This window comes from Nematostella vectensis, chromosome 3 (genome assembly GCF_932526225.1).
Source record: "Nematostella vectensis chromosome 3, jaNemVect1.1, whole genome shotgun sequence".
NCBI classification, from domain to species: domain Eukaryota; kingdom Metazoa; phylum Cnidaria; class Anthozoa; order Actiniaria; family Edwardsiidae; genus Nematostella; species Nematostella vectensis.
In genome coordinates, this window is record NC_064036.1 from 2,282,059 (window position 1) to 2,308,125 (window position 26,067).

Genomic DNA, 26,067 nt, shown 5'->3' on the forward strand with positions numbered 1-26,067 from the left:
AACAACACATGTTCTGTAAATAAACTTGTGAGAACTTGATTAGCACATCTAATAAAGCACCAGCACTTTTTTGTGCAAGTGAGTGGATTTGATTGTGTACAATGGGCCCGCGTGCGCGTTTCTAAGACAGGTCTGTGTGATTAACATGTAGTATTAACTACGGAGTTCAAACGCTGCTCACTCGCTTCCATAATGCAGAAAATGTGCCACGTATAGTTCTCAGCCAAGCACAATAAAAATCCTTTATGAAAAGACACCAATTCAGAAATACATTTCAAGTGCTGCTCAATCGCTGCCACCATAAAGAAAATGTGCCACGTATAGTTCTCAGTCAAGCACAATACAAATCCTTTATAAAAAGACGCCAATTCAGAAATACATTTCAAGTGCTGCTCACTCGCTGCCACCATAAAGAAAATGTGCCACGTATAGTTCTCAGTCATAGACAAAAAGATAACTTTATAAAAAACACCCCACACTCGCAGTAGTATACTTTTAAGCGCTGCTCGATGCCACTATAAAAAAGAAAACATGTGCCACGCATAGTTCTAAAAGTCAAACACAATAAGATATCTTTATGAAAAGACAACACCACACTCAGTAGTATACATGCAAGCGTTGCTTTACTGCCACCATAAAAAGTGTGTCACGCGTGCATAGTTCTCAGTCAAACACAATAAGATACACTCTTTTTGATATTAAATATTCAGTTGAGGCTGGGCTGTTCTTAGTATGGGGACATTTTAAGGCTGAATATAAGTTTGGTGAAATCTCAGGCTGGACGTTCTTATAAAAACGGTTCTTATAAAACAAAAGACTGTATCTTTATGAATAGACGCCATATCCAGCAACACATTCAAGCGTTGCTCACTCGATGCCATCATACAGAAAATGTGCCGCGTATAGCTCTAAGTAAGACACGATAAGATACCTTTATAAAAAATATGTATTCAGAAATACATTCAAGCGCTGCTTACTCGCTGCCACCATGACTGTATAGCTCACAGTCAAAAAGGTACCTTCAAAACAACATATTGAGGTAAACATGGAGTGAGTTTCAAAAAAGAAGCCACACTTTGACCGAAAACTTAAGCCTGATGATCAAATAGACATGCAAAAGAAAGAGAGAAAAATAACAAAAAAACGGGCACAACCCATCCTCGGGGACCCAGGGCGCCGCGGAGATCGGGCACGCACGAATAACAAATCTTTTGTAAATTGAGTTCTCAGCCTCCAATTTGTAGGGGAAAGGAACAAGACCTCTAAACCTCCCATATTCCTCTCGTTTTTCTCAATTTCTCCCTACCCTAAAAGTAGGACAACAAACTCTTCCTCCTCCCTGTATTCCTTAAAATTCCTCGCTTTATTTCATGTTTAATCCTGTTTTTCTCTCTTACCCCTTCTGCCCTCTTCTTGGGTTTGTTTCATAATTTACAATTTATGATTGTTGAATGTAACTTGACAAAAATTGTGTGATCGAGAGAGTCTCAGTTAATCGCTCGAATTAGACCCGCAGGGGATTGACCTTTTATACCGGTTAGTTACAAGCCCCGTGAATAAACAGCGTCAGCGTTGCTTTGCAAATAGGCGTAGCTATAACGACACTGCGAATAAACTGCGTCAGTGTCGCTTGGCAAAAAGGTGTAGCCACTAGGCACTGTCGGCACACCAAGTCGAGATGCTGTAAGCTAAATTTCCTAAATTCTTTTTAAAAGGCATCATTAACATTCCACAGTACTCAAATGGTTTTGGTGTATAATGTGCAAATTTTCATCGAAATTTTCGCGACACTTTACTAGTGTAACGCTTTGATATTTCATTGTCACCAGTTTACTTCCGGAGGTTCGACGGAAACCTCAACCGTTAAAATACAAAAGAATCTATTAAAATCCGAGATATTAAACAGGCCATCCGCTCTAAATTATCAATCACATACTCAAAGAAACTTCTAGTAAACACACTGCTTTCAATATTTTGAAATATTTTTCGCATTTTCCGTTAAAAATCATCGGTTATTGTTATGTAATCGACCGGAAGTAAACTGGTGACAATGCGGCTTTAGGTGCTGAAAGCTGATGATTTACGATCCCCAAAGCCTGGTACTCCATTGGCCAGTAAAATACTAACTCGCAGGTAGACATCCCAAATGCTTCTCTTTATTAGTGGACACACTTTTCTAAAAAAAACTGCTGTGAAAATGGCGCTTGACAGCTATGAGCTGGATGGTGAGCCAAGATCACCTTACAATTTATATTATTATATCTGACAGCTATGAGCTGGATGGTGAGCCAAGATCACCTTACAATTTATATTATTATATCTGACAGCTATGAGCTGGATGGTGAGCCAAGATCACCTTACAATTTATATTATTATATCTAAAAGAAAAAAAAATCTAACCTCAATTAAAAACAGGAAAAACGTTATTTTGGTAAGTATTTACACCCACATTTACACCAATATATATCTACAATGCTTGAAAACAAATATTAAAATTGTTATTTATAAAATAAGCCACCACTATGTGAGAGTGCTAGGAAGACACCATAAGTGAATGGCGAGATGCTACTGCTGGGGATTTCAATACTTCAAACGGACTCACTTCTTCCACCTCCTCTACTGACATCTCAGGTTCCCTCAACATGCCCCGCCTTGGTACCTGAGCACCTCCAGTAAAGGCGCGACTGTACTTAAGCGCTGGACGAGAAGATACTTCAGCCTCAGTTCTCCATTCTAGAGGGCTGTTCTCAGTCGTTGAAACAGTGTCTGGCTCCGCCCAGCTCAAATTGGATGCTGAGCTTCTAAAGTCTCCGCTATCATCTCCACCAATAGACATACACTCTGAAGATGATGATTTCTGGCTAGCACGCCTTCCCTTGAAAATTTTGTCTGATTTCAAGAATTTGGCTGCTTTGGATGAGTGCTTTCGTGTCTTTCTCTCGGAGGGGAGGGGGGGCTTGCCTCCCCTCAATGCCTGGTTACCCTCAGCTGCATCAGATACAATTGTGACAGTGGTTTTCATACCACAGGATGAGGACGATGATACACTGCCGTTCCATGCAAGACTCCGTCCAGTGTAGGCCCCTCCTGATTGAAAATAACAATAAGACAATTTTAGAGCTTTACTTTTAAAAAGTAACAGATGAAAAAAAAAAACAGTTGAATCCAAGTAACGTGCTCAACCTGTAACCTGTTATATTTCCAAAGATCCAGGCTTATTAATTTTGTCAGCTTTTAATTTTTTTATTGTCGAATCTGTCGCTACGCCGCATCTATTTGTTTTTGTCTTTTGGGATTTTCTGTTCCGCCAGTCAAATTATTCTAACCCAATCAAATTCTTGCCATCTCTCGCATAGTGCAGTTGCCTGGCTTTCTGTCCTGACACTGTCTGGTTTTCGTCCAGAGGATAGCCAGGAAAGTGCACAAAGCGAGACTCTGATTGGCTCAGAATGGTTTTACTGACAGACGGAAAATCAAAATAAAACGTGTTTTGAAAACACAATCCCTTTATATGCATACAATGATCTGCCTACTCTATATTTGTAACACTTACTTAATTCGAAAGAAAGAATAAAAACCTAGCTTCATAGCAAAAAAAAAATGTATATCTGCTTACCTTTCTCAGACTCAAAGGACTTGTTCAACTGTGATACTTTCTCTTGCGGGTTGAGGGGCTCAGGAATCACAATCTGGTAGCTCAGGGGGTACCACTGGGGGAGTAACTTCTTCACTGCAACTGCCACCGGAATGCTCAACATACCAATGGTCTGGGCCTGTCCTGTCCAACGATTATGACCACACACAGCAAGGCTAATCACAGACTTTGCTAAGTCAGATTGATGCATCGTATGCCCATCATAGACTATCATATCATCAATACGGGTGCTGATTCCACCAAAGAATGTGGTTTTTGCTGTGAAGAAACAAGGAAATTAATGTTAACTGAAATTAAAGTGTACACTGACAGATGAGTACTCTTTTTTAAAAGTGGCATGGACAACTTAGGAATAAGCATGAAAAGGTTTGAGAGTTTTAAATAAAGCCACCAGAAATTCCCAAAAATGGGGAATGGATAGCAATGTGCAGCCCATCCCAGCTTGTATTGGGGACTGAGCTCCTGAAGTCCCTCATCACCAGCCCCACTTATAATAGACAAATTAGCTATGACAAATTCCCTATAAAATGAAGTGGATATACTAAATACTTACATCAAATAGGGTGGTAAAAATATGTAGAAATTTGTAAAGACATTTGGTAGTTACAAAAACTTTTGCAATAAGTGCAAAATCTTAAACTCACATCTGTTGGGAAGTGTTGTTGGTAGATGTCTCTTCCTCAATGCAGCTTTGAGCTTCTCTGAGACTTTTCTGCTTTTCATGCCGCCCTCGCTATCAGTACTACAGTCAGAGCTGGCACTACTGCCACGGGATAAAAAGGAGTCCTGATAGGAACTTTCTATCTTAATTTCTTCAGACTTTCTCTTTGTTTTCTTCTCCTTGTCTGGCAATAAGTAGGTTTTCACATAGAGGGTGCTGTAGTTATGATCTGAGATAAAAAAAAATAGGTGACCTTATAATACATATATACATAACATAAAAGCACCCAGTGAAAATAAATGAAAGATCATCTTGAATAAATGAATATTACATAACAAAATGAAAGCACATGATACATATAAAAACAAGTGCAGTGTTGCAGTTGATAATCTGCTGTACATACCAGTTGGTAGCATAAGATCTTTGATCTCCTGGAGTTTAATCTTCAAAGATGCATATCTCCTGTTGTATTCAAATGCAATTTTGATGGAACCTTGGCCAATACCACCCATATTTTCACCTAAACAAAAAGTATCTTTAACATAGGAACAAGCTGCCAAACAATTCCAGCTATATAATCATCATCCAATATGTAAAAACATCTTAATATGAGGTTCTTATTATAATACTTCAAACAGTGTTAGAGAAGGGAGGAGGGGGGAGGGGCTTACCAGAGGATGTGGAGGAATAGCCAGCGTGTGATGTGTTCCAGTGTGATGAATCTACAGAGGACTCTTGGGAAAGAGAGTTGTGGCTTTTCCTACCATAAAGCTTATGTACACTGGAACTCTCAGAAGGTTCATTCCTGACGCATAGCTCAGTTCCTGTAATACAATAAACGAAAGAAAATGCTGTGGGTCAGTACGCAGCTCTTACAAGCTGCAATTTGATTGGGCAAATGAACAATATCCGCACCTGGACACAAGAATGAGAAGAATAGAGACAAAAGAACTCCTTTGTAGAGCAAAGATAATAGGAGACAAAGCAGCTGCGTACTTACTCAATGCTGTCAGTGGAACTGTTTTTTTTTTTACCAAAAATGCACATTCATTAGGAAAATATATTAGATTATACTGTATTTTGCAAATATGATTTTTATGCGATAAAACATGGCCAAAATGTCCAATCAACCAGATCAACCAGAAGGTTTTTCCTGAATCATGACCGAATGACGTCAAATGAAAGCACGAGAAGTCGTTCTTTTGTTTTGCTCCCATGCCTTGGGGCATGGATTGGGATACACGGCATGATAAATTTTCAGCGAAAATTTTTTATACTAATTTTGATCTTTTCCTCAAAAAAAGGGAAGAAACAAAACAAAATATTATCATATTGTAAACTCCGGGATATTAACAACTTGGATATTAGTTCCTAAAAAAACTTTGATTTGGTGGTGTTTGTTTACCATTTATCACTTGACAACATACAAAACAAATCAATTAGCGTAACCAAAGCTTTTACAAAAATGGAATATAGTGACAAGTATAAGTAACAAGTATAAAACCCTTGAGTTTCTTATCTAAAGTGTTCTAAAAGGGAACTAATAATTTAAAAAAAAAAAACGAAAAAATTATCTTAAGGCCAAAACTGCAATCTGATAATCCTTTTTTTTTTTATCGCTGCTTTGTTTGACAGTTTGAATTTTGAGTGAATCTATCTGGTTCTTAGAATCTCGATTTTCTGGAAGTTGTTGTTTTTTTTTTTTCATTGTGAAATTACGAGTGATTGATTTTCACTGTTGGAAACTATAAAGCGACAAACATAAAATACATATATATACATATACCGATCCCTCTGAATATATTTTTTTGGTACGATAATAGTTCATTAACTATGGTTTGACGATACAGAACTTACTCAAAGCAAATATTTGAAAACTAACAAAGCTGTAGTATAGTCACGTTCTAGGATGATAATTATGGCAGGAAGTGCATATGCCAACATTAGCATATTACGTAAATGTATCCAATGAAAAGTGTGCTTTCTTTCAAGTTCCCAAACCAGACCTCCGGTTCATTTTTTATCACTTACGTTTCCTTTGAAGATATTGTCTACACTCATCATCCAAAGCTACATCTTCTGCTATCTTGCCTTCGACATTCCGCAGGTTTAGCTTGGCGCCACCGTCCAATAAAACTTGAATTATTTTCAAATGTCCATTTTTCGCCGCTAAGTGAAGCGCCGTACTTTTCCCCAATCCGTCTTGTATATTAGGGTTTCCTCCGTTCCTAAGGAGGGTTATGGCTAGTTTAGAGCTTCCTACACTTGCAGCTTCATGCAGAGAAGTCCATCCATACGGCCCAAGTGCGTTTGGATCGAAACCCTCGTCGAGAGCAGCTCGAACCATAGATAAGTCATTAAGACGAATCCCCGCATGAAGTTTGGTTTCTTGATCAGTTTTGACAACCATTATTTTAAACTGGAGTGGCCAGAGGGCCTTCGAAATCCCTGCCCACCTAACGAAAGTGATGTGCGATTTGTTTGAAGACTTACTCAAAACATAACTAAAATCTAAATCTAATCGTCTACGTAAAACTATTCGAATCAATTCATTGGAGTGTTTGGACAAATGCAGCGCAACGTGGTGTAGGCCTTAGCGACGAGTAAATATTTACGTCTTTTTTAAATAAACGTGCTGTGATTGGTTTATTTTTGCATCCGATTTCGTTAGTGGCCAATGGCATTCGAATAATCTTTGTAACGCAATTACGCGAGTGTACGCATAATCCTTATGTTTTGGCGGCGACTGTTTTCGTGACCGCTGGTGTCATGACAACGGCTAGGGACAAGATGGCGGACGAACCTCAAATTCAGGCTATGAACTTTACATGACATTACGAGTCTGGAATTGAAAGTTTTTCATCGGCAGATAGATATAATAACAATGGGGGACGCTAGTGCAACCAAGGAGGACTATCTGAAGGCATGCGGAGAAAAAGATAGGGAGCCGAATGGCGAAATACTGGCTATTTTAAACGCCGCGATTGATGACCAATTTTTGTGAGTTTTCTAACAAAATGTACAAGTTTCTCTCTATAGTGTAACATAAGTTGAAGTGTTTGTAACCAGCCAAATAGTCAACCAGCCAAACATCCTTTCTTCTTGATACCTCTTTAATTTACAGCAGCAATGTACATCAATACTAATGAAGTCATTGTCTGGTTTGACATTTGGACCAAATTTCAGGGACCCAAACGATGAGTTTGAACTGCGCCTCCATGGAAATAAAAGAAACGAGCGCAATGAGATGTATAGAAGACGTCTAGATGACGAGGTCAGTACAGTATCCATGTTATCAACATAACATTTAAAAAACACTGCCAAATTGTTGTGCACATAGGGCATGCAGTAAGTCCCTGCCCCCCCCCCTCCCTCCCCTTTGGTGGGTAACCAGGGCGGATCTAGGGGGGGGGGGGGCTATTTTCAGACATTTCGCTTAAAAATAACAAGAAATATCAGAAAATATATGGAAGAACAATAAGTCCGGCCCCTCTGGATCTGCCCCTGGTAATCCCCCCCCCCCCAAACCCGGGCCACAAACACTTGTTTGCTTCTCCTTTAGATAAGGTGGTGTCATTCACCCTTCTTGACTTTTATAATTCTGAGGGAGAGAATCTGAGAATGCGAGTATTTAAAACACCCATAGACTATATATGGTTACATGGTTTCTCTATGTCTTATGTCAGTACATTATGTTGATATGGATTTGACCATTATTGTTTATATAGCTATTGTGCACTAGCCTTTTTTATTTTTTATTATCTCTTTGTTTTTCCATTTCAAAAGAATTAGCAAGGATTTTACTTTGAATTTAACCACTAGTGTCAACCAAATTCGAAAGAACAACATGTCATTTTCCACAGGATGCAGATATTTTATACAAGACTTTGAAAGCTAACACATTTGTTGTGTCCTTGGATCTTGGTTACAACAACATTGGAGATGATGGGGCAAAGATTATTGGTGTTTTACTCCAGGTAAAAAAATAATAGTTTGCTATTTAGTTGTTGTAGTAGTCTTTTCAGCATTAATTAATACTGAATTTCTGTTTTTGTTCTTGTTTCTTTACAGGAGACACTAGTGTTACAAACACTGATTTTAAGCTACAATGATATAGGGCCTGAAGGAGGAGAAATTATCGCAAAAGGTCTACAGGTAAGTGAGCAGGGTGTTGTGATTTAGTAATGAACATGATATTCTTAGAACTTGGTTAATGTAACGTGATATCCCCTATAACAGGTTAATGAGACACTCAGAGTCCTGAAACTGAATGGAAACAAGATTGGCAACAAGGGAGGGATGGCTATAGCTGGTACTCTTCAAGTGAATACAGTACTAGAGGAGTTGGATATCTCTGAAGTAGACCTGGCAAGTTCTATCGCATTATGACTAAATCAAATTCCTGCAAATCTCTATCATGTGTAAAAAAGCTATTTTCAGATTAAAGTAGAAACTCACTAAAACAAACTTTGAAGGAGACAAAAATCAGATTACAGAGTTTATAGAGTACAGAGTACAGGTTTTTCAATGAAGATTCAAATCAGTTCAATAAAACGGGAACCCAAGCTATCCAAGTAGGAGTTACAATAGCAGGGTTTTATGTATTATTTCACTGTACTCTTGTTGACATCAATGTAAGCTACAGTATATGTGCTATCTGTAAACATAGGGTGATTTGTTTTTGTTTTAATCTAAAGAGTTTGATTTTTGATTGCAGAAAACTGAAAGTGTAATTGCCATGGCAACAGTGTTAAATTATAACAACACCCTTAAGGTGCTATACATAAACAGACCTCTCCTGTTTAGCCACCAGGTGAGTCAGTCATAATTTATCTTTTATCTATTATTATTCATTGATACAATATAATTATTTATTTTTGATCACTTATTATTCTTTGTGCATTCATTTTAGGAGGAAACAACGGTGCATATGGCAAAAATGCTGAAGGTACAGTTCCCCCTTTCCCCAACCCTGTCCTTTAAAATATGGGCTTTCCCTTTTAAGTAACACTGTTTTTTTGTGACATGCAATTAGTAAGAATAAACAGCCACAGGATGGGTGTTTCTTTTACACTGAATTAACACCCCCCCCCCCCCTCTCTCCCCCATTACAAAAATGACTCTACAAGGTATTGCATTAAGAAGTCACATTATTTTTTAGTGTCAAAGCCCAAATAAACACAAAATCTTTGATGATGAAATGAATGAAAGCTTTCTGGCTTATTAGTTTAAGTTATGAATAATTGCTTTTTGGTTATTTTGCCCCTAAAGAGCCCACACAAGTTTACCACCCAAAAGTTACATGACTTTCTTAGTGCAGCCTATTTATCAACAAAATGTGATATTCCAGGTCAACATACGACTGCGAGAGCTTCATCTGACTCATTATGACATTAGAGACTTTGGAGCAGAGCGCATAATGGAACACCTTGTTGATAACCTGACCCTGACACATCTGAATTTGGCAAGGTATTCCACTTGGCTTATTGCTATAGACTCTTTAAATTAAGGGTATAAATTGTAAAATGATCTTACCTTAAATCCAAACACATCAAGTAAATCTTGCATCTCTTCCTAGTGATGCATTTAAAATTAAAATCATGTGTGAAAGTAAATTTACCATTTTGTTTTCTCCACTTTAGGGGGCAAATCCCAAATAACACATTTTTTGCTTACTGCATTCTAGCAATAACATTACTCGTGATGGTGCAAAACAGTTGGCCATTTTACTCAAGCGGAACACGCCCCTAGAGATGCTCAACCTTGCCTATAACAGGATAGAAGACGACGGAGCAGTGGCTATAGCCGAGGCACTTGCAGCATACAATACAAACCTTATCAAGTATGTGCATTAATTGTGTCAGTGGTATTCAATTGTTTGTTTTCAGAAGTGTCACCTACAATACAGGATACTTATATAATTGTAGTGCATGTCTGTGGTATGCTTAATCCCCCCAAAAATAAAAAGGGTTTTAAAATATAGTCACTCTAGCCACTCCTTTTTTATGGTCACTCTATCCACCTTTTTATAATGATGATAGACAGTTGACAGGAAACCAAGTTACAGTACATTTTTTTAGGCAAACAGATTAGAAGTAATTATTTTAAATAACAAAAGCTTTACAATTGTTTTCTATAAATGTGTCCTGACTGCTACCTTTCATATAATTCACTACACTTTACTGTGTAAGGTGTTAACAGCACACAAGTTAATTAAAAGGTTTTGGACTTGTTTTCTTACCATCAATGTGACATTGAGTTCCTCATCACTCCTTTCTCTGTTGCAGGCTTGTTCTGTGTAATAATAACATTGCCAGCCAGGGTCTATGTGCTTTGGCTAAGAGCATGAAGAGCAATGTGGGGCTGACGTCCATCTATATCTGGGGCAATCACCTGGAAGAGCCAGCATGTAGGGTAAGCTATAATCCTGGACATTAGGGTGGAGACAAGGGCTGGTTGGATAGATATGAGATTGAACATTGTCAAGCATCTATGACAGAATTATGTGAAGGGAAGGGGGGGGGGGATTTTTAGGGAGTATTCAGGGATATCCTTTGCCAGAAAGCCTATCACATTTAGTAGAAGCAGTGTAAAAAAGCTTAGTTTCTAGCTATGGGCAACAGGATGCTACTGTGGACATCATTGAACAATTATCATTTATTTTTGTGATGAACTTTGCAGGCATTCCAGGATTTGTTGTCTGGTGGGGCACCAAGGATTGAAGCCAAGGACACTGATGTTCAGCCATATGTTGTGGACGGGGTGGTATATCTCTCAAGACTAAATAGTCCTTATTGATATGATGGGACGTTAGTCATAATCTTCTGATTTCTAGTGTATCAATCACCAATCAATCAGCATTGAGATAGTTTATTAATGATTATTGATGAATATGTTGCACAGTTCCATGTAATGTTCTTTGACGAATCTCTTTGAAAAATATTACATTTCTAAGAAGAGTGTATAAACTATACAATAGTTTCTTATCATGTTATGTTAGATATAGTGTAAATATTATTACAATAAAGGTTGTTCTTCCAATCTGTCTGAATGTTGCATTATGTATATAGCATAGATAAGGATAGTATGCTACCAATCACAGCTACTAGAATTATTGACATGCTCACTCAAGAATGACCACATTGCTTTATGATGTTATGGTCTTTGAGCAACAAACCCAATTAAACTGTTGTTGACATAACTTATAGTTTAGGTTCATTTACAGTGAAGACAGATAAAGCAGACCATGCAGCCCATTTTTGACCAATGGGGATTCAGCTTCAGATCAATGACTTTTAAAAATAAATCCAAGTGTTTATTTAATGAGCATGGAGCACTGTAACCATATTGGCAGCCAGCTGGATCACTATACCATGTCGGTGGTCAAGATTTGCCCACTTTCTGAAAAATGCCAGCATGGCTCACTTTTTGTGTTTCACTGTAACTGTGAACTAGCAGTATCTAGAAATACAACTAGCACTCATCTCAGTCAACTTCTATGGCTGATGCACTTGGCAACTCCTCAGACTTAGATGCCTCCGCAGGAACTTTAATACAGGTTGAAGAAAATGCGATGGACTCTTCATTAAATGATGCATTAGCAGACATGTCAGACAGGGAAGAGGCACTGGTATCATTACTTTGCAAACTAATGTCTTGACTGTCGACAAGAACAGCATCGTCTAGATTCTCATTGGTTATTGCAGACTTTACTGTATTAGGGGTGTCAGTGTCGCTGCTTTCATTACTGTGATGGCTATGTTCCATTTCCTGGGGGACTTCAGGTGGAGTTTCTTTCTTTTCAGGTGTCTTCTTTTTCTTTTCACTTGAGATCTCACCTGTATTGCAAGACAGTGATAAGTTCAAGCAAGTATGTAGACAGAATAAGTATTTACAGGCACTTTATTTTTTTTTAGTAGTCAATTGCTTTAACTGTTTTTATAAGTTGCAGATTCCCTCAACCTGTGACTACTAAAATCAAATATATTTTGTCCAAACATGCTCATTACCATTCATTGATTTGTGTTCACTCTCATAAGAAGCCTTTTTCCTGCTGCTGTTATAAGTCCCTGATTCAGTAATTTGACCCCCATCCTTATTCCTCTTGGAGGCAGCAAATGAAGTTGATGCAGAATCTGTTGTCCTGGAATCTGCCCCTGCTGTGACTGCTCTCTGCCAGGAGGGGATGCCTGCGGGCGTGGAATTATCAAGGGGCGACGGAAATGCCTTTCTACAAGACAAAATATAGCCAAACATGAGTCTTACATGGGAGTGCCAATATGTGCTACTAGGATAAGGTAGACTGTGAAGCAAACCATATCTAAAACAGCCAAACAGTAGCTTGGGAATTAAGTCAAATCAAAAGACTATAGCTGTAACTGACGGACCAAATGACTAATTAATCAACTGAGGCAATTACACCAGTTGAATTGTGGTGGATAACATTATTATCTCCAAGTACCTGGCTTTTTGAAGTCATGATATTTGAATGAAAAATGGAAAAAATATTTCAAAATAATATAATCAGTGTGTCTATTGGACGTTGGGACTGACATTTTAGAACAGATGGCTTGTAGCGCACATTGTAATAGGTTCTTCTATCAGTTGAGGTTCCTGTTTGCGGAAGTAAACAGGTTTGATTGCCACTTTAAAGATCTATAATCACATACACGTCTTTTGTATGATAAAAACAAATTATGTCTCCCTTCCTTCCCATATACAGACCATTCTTCCAGATTCTTACCTATTTAGCAGAAGGCCCTTAAGGGAAATGATCTCTGATTTCAAGTCATTGACTGAGTAAGACTCTGTTGGTAGCTGTTCCACCTTTTCTTGGGTTGAAGACAGGTCAGCTGACAGACAAATGATCTGCTTCTGCTGTTCTATCAGAAGTTTCTGAAAGTCGTAGATTGTGGTGCATCAGTAAAGAATGGACAAAATTTTACAAAAAAACTGCTGTTCTACTCTTTGTCAGTTTATAATGATTTTTTGTCTTGCAATTTGTTCGTCAAAGCTTTTTCACACTCTCCTTCCATGTCACCGACACAATCTGAAACTAATATTACCTTTGACACACATTACTGTAATGATTCTCGTAAGAAGGGAAGCGCAAGTCGGCAATGGCATTTAAAGGTGTTAATGTTCTATTCTTTAGTCTCCGTTTTTTATTTGTAACATAAAATTCTAGGAAAGCAATGAAAAATTCATTTTCATCAAATCACTTTTAAAGATTGATTTAATCACTCCAAAAAACAAAGCTTGATCAAATTTAGAGTAAACCCTATGTAACAAATGCTTCCATTTATTTGTGATTAAAAATGCTTTTGTTCTCCTTCACCCCTACTGGCTGAAAAATAATCGTTTAGATGTTTTCCTGTTTGATGTTTAGGTGTTTTCAGACTATGTTTTATTGAAAGCATTTTACAAATTTTATAAGACAAATATAATCGAAATATTATATGTGATGTGTATGTTGCCGCAGTCCTATTGTCTTTGCTTTCCTTTTAAGCCAGAATAAAGAGAAACACATTGATTCAATTCATCAATTTACCTGTACTGAATCCAGTGTGAATAGAGACACACATTGATTCAATTCATCAATTTACCTGTACAGAATCCAGTTTGAATAGAGACACACATTGATTCAATTCATCAATTTACCTGTACTGAATCCAGTTTGAATAGAGACACACATTGAGTCAATTCATCAATTTACCTGTACAGAATCCAGTGTGGTCTGCACACCTCCAACTGTGGTTGAAATATGAAATTTAAATTACTTAAAGCTAACAAAGTATATACAGTAGTAAGTAAATGTACATTTTGCAATAACATCAATGAGTATCAAAAAACATCATACAAAATAACTGTATCATTTCTGTAGCCGAGATCACCTGTGTCCATTACACTGTTACTGAGTTCACCCACAGAGTTCTCAATGGCTCTCAGCCTCTCATCTTTTTGCTTCTTGTGCGTGATAAGGGGGAGAATGAATTTCTATAAAACCATAATAAACAACTGTGACACAGAATGCTATATAGGAATGGCTTTCTGACTCCTCATGGGAGAATCATCATTATCATTTGTAAGCTACTAGCAAAAGTAATTTCTATACAAGGGTATGTAGTATGGTCCATACCTCTATTCAGTGGCTACTAAGGAAGTGGTAGAATACTGAATACACTGTTTTAAGTACCTCATTTAGCAGCTACTTACTATACCCTTGTCCCGAGAGTGACTGCTTAATTGAGATATACCATGTGGACAGAGTAAATTTTTATTATTTACCTTAAAAACTGTAACTATGATGTAGCCCAAACTACCACCAATAACAGCTGCACCAAGGTACCCACGCCAGGTATAGGGCAAAGGGGCAACCCTAGGGAGGCAAACCATAATTAGTACTAAGGTACCTATGGTGAAATCCTGTTTAGTCAAAGCCTTAGTTCGGGGTAAGTCTGAATTACCCAGTACCCTCTTAGGTTAATAAAATGTTTGTACATACAAACATTACATAAGGTACCTATGGTGAAATCCTGTTTAGTCAAAGCCTCAAGGAAGCTTAAAAATAGTTAAAGTTCGGAGTAAGTCTGAATTAACCAGTACCATCTTAGGTTAATAAAATGTTTGTACATACAAACATTACATAAGGTACCTATGGTGAAATCCTGTTTAGTCAAAGCCTAAGTTCGGGGTAAGTCTGAATTACCCAGTACCCTCTTAGGTTAATAAAATGTTTGTACATACAAACATTACATAAGGTACCTATGGTGAAATCCTGTTTAGTCAAAGCCTCAAGGAAGCTTAAAAATAGTAAAAGTTCGGAGTAAGTCTGAATTAACCAGTACCATCTTAGGTTAATAAAATGTTTGTACATACAAACATTACATAAGGTACCTATGGTGAAATCCTGTTTAGTCAAAGCCTCAAGGAAGCTTAAAAATAGTAAAAGTTCGGAGTAAGTCTGAATTAACCAGTACCATCTTAGGTTAATAAAATGTTTGTACATACAAACATTACATAAGGTATTAAATACCGGCAGTTTTCATTATTTACTCCTACCTTTGGACCTGGGGCTGATATGGGGTTATAGCTGATGGTGCTTGGACAGAAACCTAAAAAAATTCAACCACACACTTTTCAATTCTACAAAGGCTAGATTACCACAACAAAAACAAATACAGTAGTAAGGCTAAGAGTACTGTACAAACCACATCTCCGGCAGTGCCTGACTGCTCAACTGCCAGATCAATCTCTTCCTTTGTCAGACCTAGAGTTAACAACAATCATAATTTCTCCTTGATTATGGGTTGTTTTCTGCTAAGGCAATAGCCCTGCCTTTTGACGCAGATTGTGTATGCTAATTAGAATAAGGATATGATAGGATAAACTAGACGTCTATGTAGCTGGACAGCTAATTTACAGGAAAAGTCACAAGCCACTTCAATTGTTTATGGAAGAGATCAAATTATCATATCCATATTAGTAATACAGCAGCTATTTTCTTTTTGACATCATAACATCACATAGGCTATGTGTATGAGTATATCCTATGAGAGAAATATTGACATTTGAAAACAAATAACTTGTTTAATTGTTGCACATTGTGGTTACACTATTGCATATGCAATACCAATCTTAAAAACAATGGTTCAAACAAGATGTTACACAGATGTTTAGGTCAGCCATTTGTTGTATGAGAGTGTTAGCTACATCACTACCCACCCCAGGTCATGCCCCCCCCCCCACCCTCCCCCTCCATTACTGTCCGTGCTAGTTTGTCACATTTTCTGAGTTTATTTACATAATGGAAAAAAAAAAAAAACATGAAAAATTGAAGTTTAACTAAAGAAAAATGTTTTTTAATGTTTTCATGCCCGATGCTGCATCTGATCTCCCTTGTTACTCAACTCAAGTTAAGTACTGTGGGGTGCAAACAAAGCCGCTGTACCTTTCTTTTCTAGAAAAGCCCGTCTTTGGGACATTGGTGTGGAGCGGACACGAGGATTCTGTAAGAATTTAACAGCTGTAGCAATCTGAAAACGACATCAAAGTGGACATCTAGTTATTCTATATAAATACGTAACGTAAAGGAGAAAAAATGAGAAATAGATGTCTCATTTCACCTTTTGCTGTTTCGAGTCTGCATTAGTCGCTTCTTCCATGTTGGCCTGGAATTAAAACACCGACAAAAGATGCAGTGGTTAGCCCAATGATTTTCCCTTTCTAGTTCTGCAACAAAATTCACGAAATCACAAATATAAGCAATGAAAACAGAGTCGACTCTCTACGCACCTCTTTGGGGTCGGCCATCTTGTCACCGCGTTTCCTTCGCGCGTTGACTTTCAGAATAAAACGGCAGTTTTAATTGGCTACCTTCTGGCCAATAACTTAGCCTGTTATAAAATGAGATTTTCCCGAGCCCGCCCATCCAAATAAACGGTCAGCGGCTCCGCACGTGTTTCAAAATGGCGGACGCAAAGGCTGCTTCAAGAAAAAGGTCAGTCTTTCGAAGGAAAAAAGGCTTTTGACAATAATAACTTCACTGGCATTTTTATTTTAACTTGTACTTGATGTATTTAGGAGGCTGTCCGACATGGATGCGGATGAGTTTATGATGTATGGATTGGATGACGATTCATCAGAAGATGAACGAGGCGAAGAAGATGAAAAACAAACTGCTAAAGTAGACGCCAAAATAAGGTATTTTTGCACTTATTTACTAACGAGCTTATGCATTAAGATTGTATATTTGCGTCAATGGGCTTTTTAATCGTATTCATCCACATAGCACAAAATCGAAGACAGCCAAGCACAAAAAAGATTTATCTCGCCTTCAGAAGAAAGACCCCGAGTTTTATAAGTTTCTTCAGGATAATGATCAGACGCTGCTGAGGTTTAATGACTCAGATACAGATGAAGAAGACGAGGAGGAGAGCGATGACGATGATGCTGATGACGATGAGAAGGAATCAAAACAGTCAAAGACAAAGGTACAGTGATTACAGTTTTTCTAACCATTACCTACGATAACCCTGACCCAACCAACTGGTACATTTATATCCATTTATGTCCACTTATGTCAACTAAAGGCCCTGTTTGTATGCAGATAAGATCAGTGTCAGTCTAAGGCCCTGTTTGTATGGAGGTAGGATCAGTGTCAATCTAAGGCCCTGTTTGTATGCAGATAAGATCAGTGTCAATCTAAGGCCCTGTTTGTATGCAGATAGGATCAGTGTCAATCTAAGGCCCTGTATGTATGCAGATAGGATCAGTGTCAATCTAAGGTCTTGTTTGTATGGAGATAAGATCAGGGTCAATCTAAGGCCCTGTTTGTATGGAGGTAGGATCAGTGTCAATCTAAGGCCCTGTTTGTATGCAGATAAGATCAGTGTCAATCTAAGGCCCTGTTTGTATGCAGATAGGATCAGTGTCAATCTAAGGCCCTGTATGTATGCAGATAGGATCAGTGTCAATCTAAGGTCTTGTTTGTATGGAGATAAGATCAGGGTCAATCTAAGGCCCTGTTTGTATGGAGGTAGGATCAGTGTCAATCTAAGGCCCTGTTTGTATGCAGATAAGATCAGTGTCAATCTAAGGCCCTGTTTGTATGCAGATAGGATCAGTGTCAATCTAAGGCCCTGTATGTATGCAGATAGGATCAGTGTCAATCTAAGGTCTTGTTTGTATGGAGATAAGATCAGGGTCAATCTAAGGCCCTGTTTGTATGGAGGTAGGATCAGTGTCAATCTAAGGCCCTGTTTGTATGCAGATAAGATCAGTGTCAATCTAAGGCCCTGTTTGTATGCAGATAGGATCAGTGTCAATCTAAGGCCCTGTATGTATGCAGATAGGATCAGTGTCAATCTAAGGTCTTGTTTGTATGGAGATAAGATCAGGGTCAATCTAAGGCTCTGTTTGTATGGAGGTAGGATCAGTGTCAATCTAAGGCCCTGTTTGTATGCAGATAAGATCAGTGTCAATCTAAGGCCCTGTTTGTATGCAGATAGGATCAGTGTCAATCTAAGGCCCTGTTTGTATGCAGATAGGATCAGTGTCAGTCTAAGGCCCTGTTTTTATGCAGATAGGATCAGTGTCAATCTAAGGCCCTGTTTGTATGCAGATAGGATCAGTGTCAATCTAAGGCCCTGTTTGTATGCAGATAGGATCAGGGTCAATCTAAGGCCCTGTTTGTATGGAGGTAGGATAAGTGTCAATCTAAGGCCCTGTTTGTATGCAGATAAGATCAGTGTCAATCTAAGGCCCTGTATGTATGCAGATAGGATCAGTGTCAATCTAAGGTCTTGTTTGTATGGAGATAAGATCAGGGTCAATCTAAGGCCCTGTTTGTATGGAGGTAGGATCAGTGTTAATCTAAGGCCCTGTTTGTATGCAGATAAGATCAGTGTCAATCTAAGGCCCTGTTTGTATGCAGATAGGATCAGTGTCAATCTAAGGCCCTGTATGTATGCAGATAGGATCAGTGTCAATCTAAGGTCTTGTTTGTATGGAGATAAGATCAGGGTCAATCTAAGGCCCTGTTTGTATGGAGGTAGGATCAGTGTCAATCTAAGGCCCTGTTTGTATGCAGATAAGATCAGTGTCAATCTAAGGCCCTGTTTGTATGCAGATAGGATCAGTGTCAATCTAAGGCCCTGTATGTATGCAGATAGGATCAGTGTCAATCTAAGGCCCTGTTTGTATGCAGATAGGATCAGGGTCAATCTAAGGCCCTGTTTGTATGGAGGTAGGATCAGTGTCAATCTAAGGCCCTGTTTGTATGCAGATAAGATCAGTGTCAATCTAAGGCCCTGTATGTATGCAGATAGGATCAGTGTCAATCTAAGGTCTTGTTTGTATGGAGATAAGATCAGGGTCAATCTAAGGCCCTGTTTGTATGGAGGTAGGATCAGTGTCAATCTAAGGCCCTGTTTGTATGCAGATAAGATCAGTGTCAATCTAAGGCCCTGTTTGTATGCAGATAGGATCAGTGTCAATCTAAGGCCCTGTATGTATGCAGATAGGATCAGTGTCAATCTAAGGTCTTGTTTGTATGGAGATAAGATCAGGGTCAATCTAAGGCCCTGGTTGTATGGAGGTAGGATCAGTGTCAATCTAAGGCCCTGTTTGTATGCAGATAAGATCAGTGTCAATCTAAGGCCCTGTTTGTATGCAGATAGGATCAGTGTCAATCTAAGGCCCTGTATGTATGCAGATAGGATCAGTGTCAATCTAAGGTCTTGTTTGTATGGAGATAAGATCAGGTTCAATCTAAGGCCCTGTTTGTATGGAGGTAGGATCAGTGTCAATCTAAGGCCCTGTTTGTATGCAGATAAGATCAGTGTCAATCTAAGGCCCTGTTTGTATGCAGATAGGATCAGTGTCAATCTAAGGCCCTGTTTGTATGGAGGTAGGATCAGTTACAATCTAAGGCCCTGTTTGTATGCAGATAAGATCAGTGTCAATCTAAGGCCCTGTTTGTATGCAGATAGGAACAGTGTCAATCTAAGGCCCTGTTTGTATGGAGGTAGGATCAGTGTCAATCTAAGGCCCTGTTTGTATGCAGATAAGATCAGTGTCAATCTAAGGCCCTGTTTGTATGCAGATAGGATCAGGGTCAATCTAAGGCCCTGTTTGTGTGCAGATAGGATCAGGATCAATCTAAGGCCCTGTTGGTATGCAGATGGGATCAGGGTCAGTCTTGACTTTGTTTCAACCATCAGTACCACTTTGCAATAGAACATCAAATTTTTAGTTGGAACAATCGTCAACTTTTTGGGTTGTCAGCTAACTAAAATGTTTAATTGTGTTAACCTATCTATGCCAATGAAAATGTTTTCCATGGTTGTTTCAGAGCAAGTCTAAAACCATAAAGAAAAAGAAGAAAAAAACTGAAGAGAGTGATGATGACGCTAAGGATAGCGGTAACGATTTAAAGGATGACAATGTTGAAGATATTGAAGATGACAATGAAAAGGATACTCCAGAAAAAAAGAAAGGAAAATTGGTCACCTTGGGAATGATCAAGCAGTGGAGGAAAGGACTTGAGGTAAGAATAGCACACCCTCCTCTTTCATTTTGCCATCTTCGCACAGACCCAACCTTGCAGAGACCATCAACCATTAGCTCTTTTTTTTTACTAAAGACAAACATTTGCTTTTTCAAACAAAAATTTGCTTTTTCTCTCAGACTTATTATTTTATACCTCTTTTTTCTTTTTGTTATAAGAAATACTGTTCCTGCCTTATATAACTGAAAGAGAAATAGAAATAAAACATTTGTAAAATAATTTAAGAATTTTATATTAACACCAAGAATCTTTTAATTTAAGCATTTTTTATTAAGTTAATATAAAATGCTTAAATTAAAAGATTTCATTCCTTTCTTTTTCTCTTTCCATATTGTTCCCATCAACATTAGTCAATGTCGTTGCAATCTTTGCGTCAAGCCATGAGAGCATTCAGAGCAGGAGTCTATGGAGCTTTAGGAGAGATGCTGGAGGAGAAGAAATCCAGGTCCAAAACTCCAAAGATTTACAGAGTCGAGGGGAGCTCAGGTATGCATCTATTTCAAATAAGGTTGCACTCGAGAACCCATGTGTCGTAACACGCGGTGGTTCACGGGTAGCGAATAAACTGCTGAATCCTTGTATCTGAAAGCTATGTGAATGTTCATAAGAATGTAAACAAGAATTTTACAGCTTCTGAAACCTGGATTTGATTTTATTTAAGCTTATTTGCTTATACCCATGAAACACTGCAGGTTATGATACACAGATTCCCCAATTGCAACCTTACATTTGAAATATGTGTGTATTCACTCTGAACAATTGGTGTCGCAACGAATTGTAGCAGAAAAATACAGAATATTACAAAGGACATGCAGTAGGAAATTATGTATGCCCAGGTAGATAAGAATGACTTAGTCAGTCCAACATCAAAAGGAAATTACTCATTTTTCTTGTTTAGTGTTTAATGCCATCATTCAGCTGTGCCTGAAGCTTGTGCCTCCAGTACTCAACCACCATGTTGGAGAGGCATCCATCAAAAATGGCAAACTGTGAGTAGCTACAGTACTGCACCTAGTCTAAGACTTGTAGCTCATGGATACCAAGCGGATAATGGTCTCAAGACACTGTTTTTATCCTATGGACTTTAAAATATGCATTTTTTCACAACATTTAATATATTTTGCATTACAATGACAATGTATGTCTGATTTATGGTGTGCAATTTTATCGTTTACAATTCTTGTCATTCTCATTTTAAAACATTTGAATTTCAATTTGTTCCTATGTGTTTGGCATAAGTGCAGTAGTTTTTATTAACAGTAAGAAAGCAGAAAATATTTGATACAGTAGGCAACATATAACCTATTTAATACACTTACCAGCAATCATTTGTCCATCAATGCTCAGCAGTATATGTATTGAAATGAATAGCTTGTTGTTTTAGCCGCCTACCCTCCAGTAATGAGCATTGGGCAGAAGTAAAGGGTGTACTCAAGTTCTACTTGACTGATATCTTACAGGTAAGATCCACTGTAATCATGGGGCACTTGCATCTTCCATGCTACATTTTTTTAGGGAACTTGCTCAATTTAAAATACATTTCTTTCTTCCCCTAGATGTTTTGTTTATAGAACCATGGCCTAGAGGCTGGGAACAAGATTGCCATTAATATTGTTTGTCTGATTTTGTAGTTACTGAGAAGCCTTGCAGATCCCTCCATGTTATGTGTGATGATAAAGCATGCGCAACAGCTCTCTTCATACTTTGCTTGTTACCCAAATCTTACCAAGCAGCTAATAAAGGTACCTTATACTTTACAGTAAAATTAGGTCAAGCGTGCACCCCTAGAGTCGATTAATGAGTTCATTAATGAAATTTCATTTGACTATTTGCCGAAAAGTTTTCCTTCTTGAACCTTCTTCGACTCACGTCTCTTTCAATTTGTCGTGTGCTCTACAAATAGGCCAAAATTCTATTCAAACCACTTTTTCTTAGCCAAGCCAAGAGATTACAAAAGGTTTGTGTGAACTGATAACGGAGGTACAGTAAATACCTCTTGATTCACATTATAAAACAGTATAATCAAAGTTATCAACATTTGCTTTGAAAATCCGAAAACTTGATTCAAGAATGAAAACTTCTCGGCAAATAATCAAATAAAATTGCAAGTAATTAACTCAACCGTCGGTTCTAGAGGGGCACGCTTGACCTGGTTTAATTGTAAAGCCTCCAGTTCAAATGGAAGAGAGTAGGTGACACTACGTATTTGACTTTTTGAGTGGCAAACTTACGTGTCAGCCAGAAAGTTTCTTCGTCAGAAAGGGGCTTAATTTTATGGAAAGATTTTTTTAGATTTCTTAATGCAACTTGTCTATAGAAAAACCGTTTTGTAAAGGAATATTTCCTTTTTTTCTCTTTTTTTTTCAAAGTATAAAATATTGTAAAATGAATGTATTTCCTGACATTCTCTTTAGAGACTGGTTCGCATGTGGGGAACAGGTGATGAGCATGTCAGAGTTGTGGCATTTCTTGGAATCAATAAACTTCTCCGAATGCTACCATCTACCCTCCTGGAGTTCTGTCTAAAGGTAAAACCATGACCAGAGTAGCAATGTCCCTGTGTACAGACATCGCTTCTCAAGCCAGGGTTTGAAGCCAGAACTGAAAAAAGCTGTGAAAACCTGGCTCTTTAATCAATGTGTTTTTTTTTTGCCATCAGCAATTTTTTTGCCTTTGTTAGTGTTGCCTGTAGTTTTAGAAATTGATTGTTAAGTTAATTATGTACTGTGCATAGTGTTACCAGCTGCTGTTAATCTAAAGGTTATCCAATCATTATTATAAAACTTAGCCAAAAAGTAGTTTTTCATGGCATAAGATATTATTCAATCACTGTTTTGTTGTATTAGAGAAAATGTACATTGTAATTCATGAAGGATGGACGGCAGACAAGTCTCATTCACAAGTTCAATGAAAAAGAGTAAATATACCCTAATTAATGCTTATATTTTTGGGATGAAATTGTTGTGATTCTCCTTTGCAGCAATTGTACCTGAGTTTTGTGAAAAATGCCAAGTTCACGTCCCCCAAGACAAAGCCTCTGATCACATTCATGCAGAACTCCCTTGTGGAGGTGTTCAAGGTTAACCCACATCTGACGTACCAGCATGCATTCATCTACATCAGGCAGATGGCAATACACCTGAGGAATGCTATCATCAACAAGAAAAAAGTACAGTAAAACAACATTCTAAGGACACCTTGGCAGAGAAGAAGAAACTTTTAAGTACCGTATTTTTTTTTCAAACTCCCCAACAGAAGGGACAGTTTTTGGGGTTAAGTATTAATATATCACAGGATAGATTTTCTCACGATTGGAAAAGCAACTGAAAATGTCAACCCTTCATATATTGGCCACAAGCATTAACTATCACTACTCGCAACTCTCTCCCACAAATATTTAAAAGTTGTCTAAGAATTTTCTGTATTTTTTAAACAAGTCCTTGATCCTTCTGGTCTCTTCTGTTACTTGTCTGCCTTTAGGACGCTCACCAGTCTGTGTACAACTGGCAGTTCATACACTGTCTACATCTATGGTGCAGGGTGTTAAGTGAAGTGTCTTCACAAGGTGTCTTGGATCCTCTATTGTATCCCCTTGTCCAAATAATCATGGGAACTATCAAGTATGTTATTAAATGGTGAAATGCTTTTATAGGTTCTTCCAATCAAATATTGTTCATCAGGTACATCACGTCAACCATGGGTGGTTATTTTGAAATTATCTAGCAAGTAGATGATTTTTTTTTTCCAAAGAAAAAATAAGAAAGCTAAAAACTTGAAGTGACAAAGAGACATTTCAAAAACTCCCCACGGACACATAGCATTTAGCATCAAATGCATCTGGCCCTAAGGTATGAAATGGCAATATTTTTTTCTCAAAATATTATTTTCTCACTTTGTTTTTTGCCTGACCCTGGAGGCTAGTACCAACATGTCGCTACTACCCTCTGAGATTCCACTGTATCCGGTCGCTGCACATGCTGTCTCAAGCAATGAAAACCTTTGTGCCTACCTCGTCCTTCCTCCTTGAGGTACTGTACCACAAACAATGATTCAACTATTGAAAGGTATCCATCTGGAAGGAACATATGCTTTTTTTTAGATACTTGATTCCCCAGAGTTCAACAAGAGAGTAAAAATGTCGACAGCAAAGCCAACTGATTTTTCATGCATCTTAAAAGTGTCGAAGTCACAGCTTTCCACAAAACCCTTTGAGGTGAGAAACATTGTTTGTAGTTAGCAACATTTTTGGGGAGAATGTGAAATGAAATACTTGGTTTTGCAGGATGCTGTTATTGATAATGTCTTTGAGCTGTTTTTGGAGTTTTTCTCCATTCATGCGTACTCCATCGCCTTCCCAGAGCTTTCCCTTTCTACCGTCGTCCGGGTAAGGGCCGTCGTTCTTTAAAGGATAGCTTTCTGCACGTGAAAATGTGCTAACAAGACGTGTTCCTTTTAGTTAAGAAAATTTATCAAGACTACCAAGATACCTCAGTATCGAAAACAGATGAAGCAATTGCTTGATAAGGTGAGCTGTCATCTGCCTTTTCTTTTGCTCTGACTTAAATATATATTTTTAATTTTTGTACCTTCGTCGTAGATCGAAGAAACCTCTAAGGAGGTGACAGAGCAGCGATCTTCTGTGTCTTTTAGCCCCAAGGATGTCAAAGAAGTGGTATGTATCACTAGTGAGAGCAAGAGGAGCGAGCTCAAGGGTCGAGAAAGGAGAGCTACAAGGTGGTTACAATGTCACAAAAGAGATATACATTAGCGAGAGATGGGGAAGTAAGAGTGGATGGGGGCAGGGAGCAGGGAATTGCTGATGGGAGGTTGGATGGTCAAAGACCACAAAGATGCCACAAAAGTGTAATGTAATAGCAATAGAGAGGGAGAAGTAAGAGTGGACGGAATGAACTGTGGGGGAAAGGGGCAAAAAGATTCGATGGGGGAATGAGTTCACAAGGATGTCACAGAAATGGTATGCATTAGTTAACCAAGTAAAATGTTAATCATCAGGAGCAATGGACATCTGAGTACAAACAGCATCCGAATGCGATCGTGAAATTCTACTCGACGTGGAAGAGCATGAAACCTGTTATTAGTCAGCACCACGAGGTAAGTAAACATCACCCACGACTTAAAAATATTAAATAATAATGGTAGTGTGTTCCGATGGGTTTATAAAAAGTCAGAAAACCCGACAGTTTGGTAGCTTGCTTAGTCTCCTGACGGTTTATTACCAACACACATTTTTCGTCATTTCACATTTTTGATTTTTTTAAGGATGAGGATTCTGAGGTCGAGTTCGAAGGTGACTCAGATAGCGAAGAGGAAAAACCAAAATCAAAGAAGCGCAAGTCCAAAACAAAGGAAAGAAATACTGAGAAAGCTCAACAAAAAGCTTCAAAGGCCAACGCTAGAGATAAAGAGATTGAACAGTCGGAAAACGTGGACGACATGGAAGACATTGTGGAGGACTTTCGGTTATCATCGGGTGACGAAGGCTAACCCTGTGTTCTTAATCACACATACTTTATCTTATTGGAATATTGGAATTGCAATTTTACAGGAGGCTTATAATTTGTGACCGCTAGCGTAGCAGTGCTCTGCTTTTAATTGCAAATTGGAACCCGGGGGTGGGAGGAGCTTACCCTTATATAGCGGAACCTCGTGTTTAAGGTCACT

At 38.3% G+C, this 26,067-nt stretch overlaps 4 protein-coding genes across 4 annotated transcripts; 2 read left to right on the plus strand and 2 right to left on the minus strand.

Moving 5' to 3' along the window:
- Nucleotides 1-2,134: 2,134 nt before the first annotated feature.
- LOC116612325 lies at nucleotides 2,135-6,895 on the minus strand. Its single transcript, XM_032372959.2, has 6 exons — nucleotides 6,348-6,895; nucleotides 4,988-5,140; nucleotides 4,720-4,836; nucleotides 4,300-4,545; nucleotides 3,617-3,913; nucleotides 2,135-3,087 (listed from the first exon to the last, which is right to left on the minus strand). The coding sequence occupies exons 1-6, from the start codon at nucleotides 6,724-6,726 to the stop codon at nucleotides 2,534-2,536; spliced, it is 1,746 nt and encodes a 581-aa protein (XP_032228850.2). The 5' UTR covers nucleotides 6,727-6,895; the 3' UTR covers nucleotides 2,135-2,533.
- A 165-nt stretch (nucleotides 6,896-7,060) lies between these two features.
- LOC5504625 (leucine-rich repeat-containing protein 34) lies at nucleotides 7,061-11,357 on the plus strand. The gene is made up of 11 exons (XM_032372961.2): nucleotides 7,061-7,316; nucleotides 7,503-7,590; nucleotides 8,180-8,293; nucleotides 8,388-8,471; nucleotides 8,556-8,684; nucleotides 9,034-9,129; nucleotides 9,229-9,264; nucleotides 9,667-9,785; nucleotides 10,003-10,158; nucleotides 10,604-10,730; nucleotides 10,998-11,357. Exons 1-11 carry the CDS (start codon nucleotides 7,201-7,203, stop codon nucleotides 11,112-11,114), a joined length of 1,182 nt encoding a protein of 393 aa, XP_032228852.1. The 5' UTR covers nucleotides 7,061-7,200; the 3' UTR covers nucleotides 11,115-11,357.
- On the minus strand, nucleotides 11,171-16,704 carry LOC116612326 (peroxisomal membrane protein PEX14). The gene is made up of 11 exons (XM_032372960.2): nucleotides 16,611-16,704; nucleotides 16,442-16,486; nucleotides 16,267-16,351; nucleotides 15,527-15,585; nucleotides 15,378-15,430; nucleotides 14,604-14,694; nucleotides 14,210-14,312; nucleotides 14,032-14,066; nucleotides 13,060-13,211; nucleotides 12,326-12,546; nucleotides 11,171-12,154 (listed from the first exon to the last, which is right to left on the minus strand). The coding sequence occupies exons 1-11, from the start codon at nucleotides 16,626-16,628 to the stop codon at nucleotides 11,802-11,804; spliced, it is 1,215 nt and encodes a 404-aa protein (XP_032228851.2). The 5' UTR covers nucleotides 16,629-16,704; the 3' UTR covers nucleotides 11,171-11,801.
- Nucleotides 16,705-16,724: 20 nt separating this feature from the next.
- Nucleotides 16,725-25,948, plus strand: LOC5504626 (nucleolar complex protein 2 homolog). Its single transcript, XM_032372957.2, has 18 exons — nucleotides 16,725-16,815; nucleotides 16,899-17,018; nucleotides 17,107-17,308; nucleotides 20,170-20,364; nucleotides 20,736-20,871; nucleotides 21,284-21,374; nucleotides 21,770-21,845; nucleotides 22,017-22,127; nucleotides 22,800-22,913; nucleotides 23,366-23,554; nucleotides 23,866-24,005; nucleotides 24,302-24,413; nucleotides 24,485-24,598; nucleotides 24,668-24,769; nucleotides 24,842-24,910; nucleotides 24,983-25,057; nucleotides 25,399-25,497; nucleotides 25,666-25,948. Exons 1-18 carry the CDS (start codon nucleotides 16,784-16,786, stop codon nucleotides 25,888-25,890), a joined length of 2,202 nt encoding a protein of 733 aa, XP_032228848.1. The 5' UTR covers nucleotides 16,725-16,783; the 3' UTR covers nucleotides 25,891-25,948.
- The last annotated feature ends 119 nt before the right edge of the window (nucleotides 25,949-26,067 follow it).